Raw genomic sequence first — 10,786 nt, 5'->3', positions numbered from 1 at the left:
GGAGGATGAAAAGAAAAGAGTACTGACAAGAGAGCAGAGGGAGGGAGATGGGGTGTGAGGAGAGGCACCACGCGCCGCGAGTAGGAGATTGCACGTACTCGCTTAGTCGGATTACATAGTGTCCTTCTCGCTTTGTTTATATGCGCACACGCGCATTTTAAAAGCTAACGGTCACAAATCTCAAAGCACATACGTCGTCGTTTCTTCAGCAGAGGAAACATAACGTGTTGAAACGCCTACGTACAGTTTTGGATCAATCATGTCGTTTTTGAAAAAAAAGAAAAACTTTTTTCTCCAATTATAAAAAGCTTATTTTATATATACATATATATATAAATTGAAATGACCATAAGGCACACCAGGGCCTGAAACGATGGATGTAGAACCCACGTCCCATTACATACAAAATAAATGTCCCGTACGAATTGGCACAGCGCACACTATAACTCAGACAAACAAAACTATAAGGGTACTATTGTAATTTAGTATATCCATTAGAATAATGCCCTGTAAACCAAACAAAAAGCACATTGCATATGGTCGTGGTCTTTGGAATTCTGATCCCACAGACAAAATACGCCTTAACCGTGAACTAGTTTTGTTGGATTGAGATTTGGACCAAAATATTACGAGAGAGAGAGAGAGACTAAACCAAGTGACCTAGAGGTGACTATTTCGGATTTCGGTTCGAATTCGGTTCGGTTATATTCGAATTCTACGATTATACAAAAACTATAACCATTAGGTTTTTATATAAACTTCGATTCGATTATTTTTTCGATTCAGATTCGGTTCGATTTTGATAAAAAAATTCATTTTTTCAAAAGAAATTGTCGATTTTTTCAATTATTTTTTTATTCGATTCAATTTCGGTTTTTTTGGATATAAGAAAATCATAGCCGTTCAGTTTTGATGTCAGGTTCTGTTCGAATACGGTTATATCTTATTCGGTTTATAACCAAAATAGACATCCCTAGTGAAACCAAGTGCTTAATGACTTAAACCTGCATAGAAGATAATAGTATTAACCTGAGAGGATTGACCGACCAAATGAAGCACCATAAACTTGTGAAGGGCTTCCTTCCATTGAGCAAAATGCTTGAAAACAGATGAAATCTATGTCTACTAGACAAAAGAATATGAGATTTACGCATCGCGAAACCATCCGGTAAACAACACTTACTGATATTGCAAGTGATGTTCACTAAAAAAAATGATCCTTCACAGATTGATGTGAAAGGATCACGGGGCTTGAGACCAGAAGTTCATCTTATGTCCCTAAACACACAAAAGACGCAAAAGGCCCAAGCGTCAGCGATTTCTCGGTTTAATCATGTGGGAAAGAGGAGTTTACCGTTCAAAAATTGGTGGGTCGGACACAAAATCATGTTCCCAAGCATGACATCTCCAGAGTACAAAAGCCGTTTGCTGTCTAAGAGGCCAAGGGAAAGATCCAAAGAGCGGAGCTCTCATGTACGATCTGTGACTGCCACCTTGAGATTCTGTTTGGAGCAAGGGGAAAAAAAACAGCAGAATTATTTCTTGAGATGATAGAAGTGTTTCTCCAAGGGATAAGAGTTATACTTACAGAAGAAGGACCGGAGGTTTCTGAAGCTAAGGAAGTCTTATGCTTGAAATCGACCCGTAACTTCTTAATTTCTTCCCTTTGTTGCTAAAAAAGAATTGAAGAGGTTTTGTTAATGGATGTGAATCTAATCGTCATGATAAGCAAATAAATTTAATACCTTCAATAACTTTTCCCATGCAGCATCGTATCTAGATTGGTGCAAGCACCATTCCATGGCCATATCATACTCAACGGTGTTCGGCTGAGAACAATGTGATGTAGCGACAGCATCTCTCTGAAGAAAATACAAAGACCAAACAAAAAACATAACACATTGCTCCAGGAACGGGGTTGCTTTGCGTTGTGGCATAGGGAGCCGAGTTTAAAAAAAAAAAGAAGGAATACCATATCTCGCTGCATTTGGGTTTTGACTTTGAAATGGCCGAAGAATGACGAGGGTTTCCCGGGAGGAGCAAGCTTAGCAAAGGTAGCAACAAGGGGCCTGTAAAGCGGAAAAGAAAGTCTTACAATACATCATACATATACACTTACAACTTTCTGCCATAATGATTAAAACCTTCGGAAGTTACAAATAGAGTAAATCCCTTGTTCGGCAAAGGCTACTTATTATGTTATTAACAAATAAGTTCCAAGGAGATTATGAGTATAATGATGATACAGGAACTTCGTAAAAGCTTCTTTCGAAACTCATATCTCATATCCGTGTTACCCTTGACGCTAATATCACTTCTTCAAGCAGATGAGATGAATGCCAATAGATAGGACGGAAACCACAACAAGCAAAAGTTCTTACAAGTTGAACAACGATTCATTCGAGCTGGGTAAAGCAGAAATCATAATGCAGAGCTTACCTCCCATTTGATAGCATCAAGCACCCGTCCTTTAGTCTTTGGACCACTTTCTCCGCTATTTCTCTCCTTTTGAATATGAGCAAAGCTTCACCTGGATAATAATCAATGTGGGATGCCATAATTCTCTTTTTTTTTTTCTAGATGAAATAATCACAAGGGCAGAGACTTCCTAATATCTCATGTTATGGACTGCCCTCGAAAATCCAAAGAAGTGCAAAGCCTTTTAAAGCATAACCCATTTGATGCTTGTAAAATGATAGACTTACCAATATGAGGAATACTAATTGATGTCCGTGCTATCATCCTCGCAGTGCACTGTTCCTTCAAAGCAGAATATACTATATCCTGAAATAAAATTCACCATTTTATATATGTAAGTGGGAATAACTGAAGTTTACATGAGAAGAGCACAATAAAAAAACTACACCACAGGGCCTGAATATCAAATGTTACAGTCGATTAAGCAATATATAAAAGTAATAAAAGGCTCAAAAAAAAAAATACTGTCTGAATTGCCTAATACCTCCACTTCATCAGACGTATAAGTAGGATCCAAGTTTTGAAGAAGAACCAATGTTCCATGCTCTTCCGCACCCCTCATTCTTTCTTCCCATGCCTGATCATGGTTTAGCTTAAAGGTCAATTGATACATAAATCCCACAAAGCAATTCCAGATACTAAGCACATAAAATAACCGCCCAGACTAGAAATGTTTGCATACAGAGCCAAAAACGCACAGGTATCAAAGAAACAAGGTGAGCTCACTCCTAGAGAGGGTAAAATGATCAAGAAAATGCTGCCTTCTGACAAGCTTGTGATCGAGAAGTTAGCACATTTAGAGAAACAAAAGTAAAGCAAAAAGGTGGTGGATCTTAGAAGACTAGAATTATCAGGTAGCACGATTTACATCGAGGAAGAAGCATGTTGAGCATGATAATGGAGGTAACAGAAAACACCTAAGCATAATACTGACATGCAAAGAAAGGAAGAAATACTCACAAGATCTCTGAACCATTTGCGTCTTTCCTGTAATCAAGGAAAAAGAAACAGGAATTTGTAAGAGCCGACCTTCATATCCACAAGAACTAAGGGAAATTTTAGAGAGACGAATATGATGGAATATCAATACAGCACCCGAATACAAGAAAAAACAACTATGGCAGACACAGGAAAGGACTGCTTAACAGAACAGCCATGAGTAAGTTTTACAACACTACTGCCACTAAAACCTCATAAAGCAATTGCCAGTTCCCAAACCATGTCAGTTAAAACAGCTAACATGATCCGGATATTAAATTTACAACTTACAGCATCAGGTCTCCGGGTCACTTCAATCACTTGATGATTTCTTTTGTAGTCATCTTCTGTCAAAATCTTGCCCTCAGTGCGTTTTGATAGTTGTTCATCAGAGCTCAGTTTCTTAGAAAGACTTTTTCCTATTGGAGCTTTATCTATAGGCCTGACAACAGGAGCAACAGTTTTTGTGACTTTTCCATCATAACCACTTGTTACCTGCAGACCTTGCTTCTTGTCAACAAAGCTGGGTCTCTGGGAAAGTACCTCCCTTTTTGTGACAATGTCTCTGTGACTACTAACAGATTTTATATCCTTTGCACCATTGGAACTTATTTTTTGTAGAATTTCTATACTTCTGCCACCAGATACTGCACCAGAGCCATCTAGCTTCTGTTTCTTATGAGGCCTCTGACCCAACCCATCAGGATCTTTACTATACCTTTCTTCTCCGACCATAGATTTTTGTTTACTAAGTCGTTTCTGAGTTTTACATTCCTGAACTTTCTTGCCATCCCAATGACTCCTTGGTGAACCAGATACTCCAGAAGAACCACGTTCACTATGAGACCTGCCATCCCGTTCACCAGAATCTTTGGTAGACTCTTTTTCTTCAACCACAGATTTTTGTTTCGTCAAATGTTTTCTAACTTTACTTTCTTCAGCTTTCTTGCCATCCCAATGATCTCTCCGAGAGACAGATGCTTCAGAAGAATCACAGTCAGTATGACCCTCGACATCCCGTCCAACAGAATCCTTGGTAGACACTTCTACTGCATGTATAGATTTTTTTCTAGCCATCTGCTTGTGACCTTCATGTTCTTTTGCTTTCTTGCCACTTAGACCATTTTCCCCACAGCTGGGAGATTCACTAGACCCCAGTTGGTTAAGCCTCACTAAAGCACTAGTTGATGGACACTCCGGTTTCACACTATCTGGACTTACGGTTATGTCTGCTACAACTTTCTCTGCAGCGCTTGATTTGTTCTCACTGGTTCTGTTAAAGATAAATTTAACTGCAACAATTAGAGAGAAAAGAAGATATAAGGTATTTCAAGAATCCCTACAATGAACAATTACAGAATGAGAAGTCAAAAGATGCAAATCAGACGAAAAGGAATTCACCGTCAATTTCAGCAATTTTGTCATCTATCTGGTCCAAAACCTTGCACCTTAAAACATCAAATGTTCGGCGAAAGACAAAGTGTGCATTCTTGATTTCTTCGTCCGAAGGTTGTGGATTTCTTTTGTCCTTCGAGATGCACAGGACAGAGCATTTTCCACCAATCGCTTCCTGGTAGAATAATGCTTTATCAGTATACATGCACATGTAGCTTACTTGTTAGTTTCTCACATCAAATTATCTGTGATGTTATGTCCCTATTCCAATTGAAAATGTAATACAAAAATGAATTTGTCTATCTTTTTAGTCTGACACCTAGAGCAAAGATCGGGACAAACCAAAAGTATACAATTGACATATTTTTCTTCTACTACCAGCAATCTAGAGAGGAGAAAGTAGCACGATTTCCTAACTTTCAGTCAAGGTGTACAACCCTGTGTTATCTTGAGCTACATCTTTTGGGGTCTGACTGTGTGTCAATTAGGATGTCAAAGAAATGGGCAAGGCTCGTCTAAGGATGGATATCGTTGAGCAAAGAACAGCTATAAACTGTAAGGACTAAACTCAACAAGCGAAAATTAAGAAATGATAGAATTCTATCCTCAGCATGAAATGAGATGTGTGATCAATAAAAGTCCAATGCTCAATGAGTAATGTAGGGAGTGAAATTTCAGAATAACAGACAGGAGATAACTTCACTTACCAATGGGTTAACATCTGTGAGGCCGTCACCTTTACCTGAAGCCAGAAACAGTTCGTTTGGAAGTATATCTAAAACTCCTTCAAGATACGACGAAATCTCAGAAGGTTTAAAGAACCAGAGCAACTTGACTCGCCTTCCATTTTCCATCCGCGGATGTTCCCAAATTTTGATGATTTTGCCAACAAAGGGCTCAGGTTCACCTTCCTTACAGGCTAAGACACAGTCATAAAGACGGTATTCTTCACCATCATAAGTGAAGGATTCATAGAATTGAACATCTTTCTTTTTTCCACCAATTCCTCTCTTTTTACCCCACACAAATTCTGAGTCTTCAACTTCTATTGATTCTTCCATTCCCCACAATGCAGATTTCTCCCTAGCAAAAGCAGAAGAAATAAAGAACACCAATTAATATTGCGCATCATTTGAACATAGAATCAAGTGGTACAAATAACTAAATATATATTATCAAAGCATTCCCAAAGTCCATTTCATTTTGCTCAATTCGTAGATGCATTGGCAACAGAGGAATCGCACTTCATCCATCTTCAAAAGAATCATAACACCATATAAGAGCAAGAAAAACCAGTTGATACTTTGCTACATTAAAGTAATTCACCAAAAAAATTTAAAACCAAGAAACCAGAGAACCAGAAAACAAGGATGCCAACCCGGGCAAGAATGCAAAATTGAGGCTATGGACACAAGGAAACTATCTTATGCAGATCCTTAAAGAAGAACAAAGACGTGAACTCTTGCAGAACACCCAAAAGCAGCACATGCATTGAACCAAGAAATTTCAAAGGCAAGAAACAACAGGCACAGTAGTAGAGAATCAAGGTCGAGGCGATTCAAGGAAATTGCGGTAAAAATCAATAAGAGACAGCGATTGGAAAACATGAAATTTTCCAGCATTCCTGTTTGGGTAACGAGAAAAAATCTCCTGCCCGTGAAAGACAACACAAGGCTTAAACATCTACATAGTGGGCAAAAGTTCATTCAACGGGAAACAAGTTACCCCGCCGAAAAAAGAAGATTGCAGGAAGTCCCATTTTACGGGAAAGCGAATAGATAAAAAAAAAAGATCCGACGAACGGAAAAAAAAAACGCAGTCCAATTGACCACACCCAAGTTCAAAACCCTAAAAACCGCAAGTTCAAGACGAAGAAGCAGCAGCAATGACGAGGCACCAGAGGAAACATCGCAATCATGCCGGAAACAATCACCTTGCACTTTATCCGCCGATCGGAGTGGGAAACCCTAGAACCTTCACAATCCCTCCTTAATCGGCCACACCACCTCTCGTTTCCTCTCTCTCTCTCTCTCTGAAATTGTAGAGATGATTAACAATTGATCCTAACAGAGAAAATCTCCAGAGATTAATCGACGTAAACGGTATGGCCGCTGCTCATTCAAGTGTTTTTCAGTTCCTTTGCATTGGCTTGGGTCCTCAATGTTTAAAACTTGAATTGCCTATTGATTAAATTAAAAAAAAAAAGAATAAAATAAATAATTGCAGTTAAGTCCTAGAAATTTAAGGTTTTCTTTATTCGAATACTTATGTTTTCACGGGGAAAAAAAAAGTTAAAGTCTCACTATTGTTATGATTGTGGACGGAAAACAAAGGAGGTGAAGATAAACTTTAGCTCATCTTGTTGTTTTGCTATGATTAAATTAGGAAAATTTTTAAAAAAAATATGTGAACTTTTCAATTTTTATAAAATAAAATCTAAATTTTATTTTTAATAAGTAAAATTTTAATTTCATTTTTCAATCGAAAATAAATCCGAATTTTATAATCGTTGTCATTTTTAAAGTTTTTTTTGTATGAATTGTCATTTTTAAAGTTATATTCTATATGACAAATCAACACTTTGACCATATTTGATAAGTTATCATCTATATGTCACGATATTGTTACGTGATTGAAGTTTAAAAATGATAAATATTATGAAATTTATGTTTATTATAACTTAAAAATCAAGTTGTGGTTTTATTTGATAAAAAATAAAGTTTAAGTTTTATTTTGTAAAAATTAATAAGTTTAGATATTTTTTAAAATTTTTCCATTAAATTACATACTTCCTCTCCCATCTGTTGCTCAGAGGCTCAGACCATGAGAGTTTTGAGTCAGGTAATAGCCAACCATATTTTACAATATTCACCCACGATTTCTTGGGTGAGTTTATCTTGTTTTCCATATGATATGATCATAATTTTTATTGTGCTTTTTAATATTTATATTTAGAGAAAAAATTCTAAAAATTTCTAAACTTATAATTTGAAGTAATATTAATTTCTAAACTTGTAGAGGTGCCTATTAATTTCTAAACTTACAAAATTGAATACGTTAAATCCTGAACTTGTTAAACGGTTCCATAATCGTCCATACCGTTATTTGGTCAAAAAAACGAGTTAACCGATCCGACGTGGCGCGTGACATGACAGTAATTTTCTGAGTTGGCTCGCCACGTCACGCGCTACGTTGGATCAGTCAACTCTTTTTTTGACCAAATAACGCTATGAATGATTATGGAACCGTTTAACAAGTTCAGGATTTAATGTGTTAAATTTTGCAAGTTTGGGAATTAATAGGCACATCTACAAGTTTAGGAATTAATATTACTCCAAATTACAAGTTCAGAAATTTTTAGGGTTTTTGTTAATAAAGTATGAGTATCTTTTAATTTTTAAATTGATTATGAATTGTTTTAGAAAAAATTATATTAAAAAAATTATTTCTAAGTTTAATGTATTTTTTTCAAATATCTTTTTTAATATACTTTTTCTAAAACAATTCATAATCAATTTAGATTTTGAATATTCGATAGAAGAACTAACACTATTAGATTATTTTCTCTATAACAAAATATAGTTGTTATTATAACAAAATATACTCGTGTGATATTGAATATTTTTTGTAACTTTAAAAAAATTCGTGTTTCCTCTATTTCAAAATTATTGTAAAAGATTTTAAAATATCGGCCTAAAATTATATAATTAAAGTCGTTATATATATATATATATAGACGAACCTAATATTACCCCGGACCGTTCGAGGAACCTTAAAAATTCACCATGTGATAAAATAAAAAACTAAACTAGACGAACCTAATATTACCCCGGCTCAATATAGTAAAAAAGTGAAATATAAAATAAACCGAAAATACGGGCCAGACTAGACCCCACGTAGTCTGGACCCAAAATGAATAACAAGTGAAGTTAAAAACCACGGAATAAACCGAACTGGTTATCCGGGCGGACCGGGACCAGATAGGTCATACCGGAGGTACAATTCGGTAATATAAATGGAAAGACTCAAAGAAAATATATAAATAAATATAAAAGACTACGCAAGCGGAGATGAATGTATAGTAAATAAACTATATAAATGTGTGTGGTTAGGGTAGTTGGCATGATGTTAACGTTAATTCGAAAGGTTTCGGATTAACGTTTAGCGTGTGATTGTAGAAACGGACGTTTGTGAATGATTGCACGATGTTTGCGAGATTGCGTCCCATCCATGGGCCATCCGATTCGGGTCAAATGTCACCCATATGGGATATGATTGTGAATGAGGCGATAACCTAATCGCGCCAACGTGTGAACGATAGGACGGTTATGGGCACCCCGATGACTTGCGTAGATAGCCGATTGTAGTCGGTACTATTGCGTGACGAGGAACATACGGTTCTCTGAACGCGCCAACGTTTCCGTTAGCGACAGAGCGGATCCCGGGAAATGAGTATCCCGAGGAATGAGGCATTACACATACTTGAGATTCGGGTAGATTGGGGTCTCCCGAGGAGGTGGTACGGACTTACTCTGCCAGGTTCGGGCACGAACCTGACAAGTATTTCCGCGGTGGATGGTCGGCGAGGGGGAGTTGCAGCGATTGGCTCTCCCGTTATAGTCGATGGCGTCGGTTGTAGCCGACGTCTGGTGAGCTCCGGTATTGAGAGGTGACATCAATGCCGGAGTAGGGTGACATGCCTAGTATCGAGAGGTGACATTGATGCTAGGGTGGGGTGATGTGTTCGAGCAGAGAAAAATATATTTATGTCGAATCCGAGTGGTTGCGGAGTAGATGAATTTCGAGGAGAGAGATGGTTGTGTTATGCACATGGGGAGTACATTACCTACGCATGGTGCGCGTGCGCGTAGAGACGATTTGACGGACTCTGTCATGCGACTTGTCGTACGAACTTAATTGTGATTGCTGATATGTTTATCATTGATTCCATGTTTTCGATTCCTGTTCATTAGAATATTAGTATATATATATATCGAAATTCGGGTTCATATGTATTTGCTTTCCCTGGTTCCATTAGAATAAAACTCTGTGTTAGCCCGAGTTCACTCTCTAAGCAATTAGCTTAGGACGTTGTTACGCAACGTTTCAGGTCGTGAACAGCAGTAGTCACGGAGCGGACATCGGAGACTTGGGTGACCTGTCGACTGATCATGTATAATTATATATTTAGGATACGCTTATGTTTTTGGGAAAACGGTTTCATATTATATCGGTAGTAGACTTTTAAAGTTTGTAATAATGAATTCGCTACCACTCACTATGTATAATTATCTCTGGAATAATGTATCATATATATATGAATATTTTTCTTCCGCTAACTCTGAAAAGAAAAATTTTAAATTTCCGCGTATTTCTGGAATTGTGTTTTTATTTTAGTTGTCCATGTGACACAACTCGTACTGTGGGATACGGGTTTCGAGTGTCACATATATGATTAGTGAATTTATTATAAACTTTGTTTAGTGATTTTGTTTTTTGATATTCAAAACATAATATATTTGTATTTCAAGTGTTCCGCTTTCCATATGTATTATGTTTTGAATATCAAAAAACATAATTACTAAACAAAATTAATAATAAATTTATTAAATATAATTAATGATACGGTTTTATTAAACAGATGATATGATATTTATATATAATAGTACATGACGTATTGATAGTTTTGTTATTTTTTTGACGTTATTACTGTTTGTGAAAATTTACGCTAAAAATATAAAAGTTTGTATATTTTATTACCAAAATGTAAGTTTGTGTATTTATTTGACAAATACACAAAGTTCATGTTTTTTTTGTCATTGCCCCCTAACTTATTTTGTAATTTATTATAATTTTATCATTTTTAATAAAAATGTGTATAAATTTATTTAATAATATAAATTGTTTGTTTATTTTTTTATGAATTATGAATGTA

General features: G+C 36.4%; 1 protein-coding gene across 3 annotated transcripts; it reads right to left on the bottom strand.

Moving 5' to 3' along the window:
* Positions 1 to 1,063: 1,063 nt before the first annotated feature.
* LOC104799210 (protein ANTI-SILENCING 1) lies at positions 1,064 to 6,994 on the bottom strand. Of its 3 annotated transcripts, none has more exons than XR_002023643.1 (13): positions 6,785 to 6,994; positions 5,559 to 5,934; positions 4,858 to 5,026; positions 3,748 to 4,748; positions 3,439 to 3,465; positions 2,963 to 3,055; positions 2,706 to 2,784; positions 2,440 to 2,530; positions 1,973 to 2,069; positions 1,746 to 1,862; positions 1,589 to 1,672; positions 1,355 to 1,502; positions 1,064 to 1,278 (listed from the first exon to the last, which is right to left on the bottom strand). XR_002023643.1 is itself a non-coding variant. In XM_010521615.1 (12 exons), the coding sequence occupies exons 2-12, from the start codon at positions 5,910 to 5,912 to the stop codon at positions 1,470 to 1,472; spliced, it is 2,145 nt and encodes a 714-aa protein (XP_010519917.1). In that variant the 5' UTR covers positions 5,913 to 5,934; positions 6,785 to 6,994; the 3' UTR covers positions 1,064 to 1,469. The 3 variants fall into 3 exon arrangements, 1 of the variants encoding a protein (XP_010519917.1); XR_002023644.1 differs by lacking the exon at positions 6,785 to 6,994 and having other exon boundaries at positions 5,559 to 5,593; positions 5,692 to 5,730; XM_010521615.1 differs by having other exon boundaries at positions 1,064 to 1,502.
* Between the last annotated feature and the right edge of the window lie 3,792 nt (positions 6,995 to 10,786).

This window comes from Tarenaya hassleriana, unplaced genomic scaffold (genome assembly GCF_000463585.1).
Source record: "Tarenaya hassleriana unplaced genomic scaffold, ASM46358v1 Cleome6, whole genome shotgun sequence".
Taxonomy (NCBI): Eukaryota; Viridiplantae; Streptophyta; class Magnoliopsida; order Brassicales; family Cleomaceae; genus Tarenaya; species Tarenaya hassleriana.
Note: the sequence above shows the minus strand (reverse complement) of the source record. Positions and strands in the feature narration are given on the sequence as shown.

Bases quoted from the DNA above. Each gene is read 5' to 3' on its own strand.
- LOC104799210 (XM_010521615.1), bottom strand. From the start codon at position 5,912: ATGGAAGAATCAATAGAAGTTGAAGACTCAGAATTTGTGTGGGGTAAA. The intron at 1,863-1,972 runs GTATTCCTTCTT...TATTTTCTTCAG, and splicing joins CCCAAATGCAGCGAGATATG to AGAGATGCTGTCGCTACATC. The intron at 1,673-1,745 runs GTATTAAATTTA...ATTCTTTTTTAG, and splicing joins CATGGGAAAAGTTATTGAAG to CAACAAAGGGAAGAAATTAA.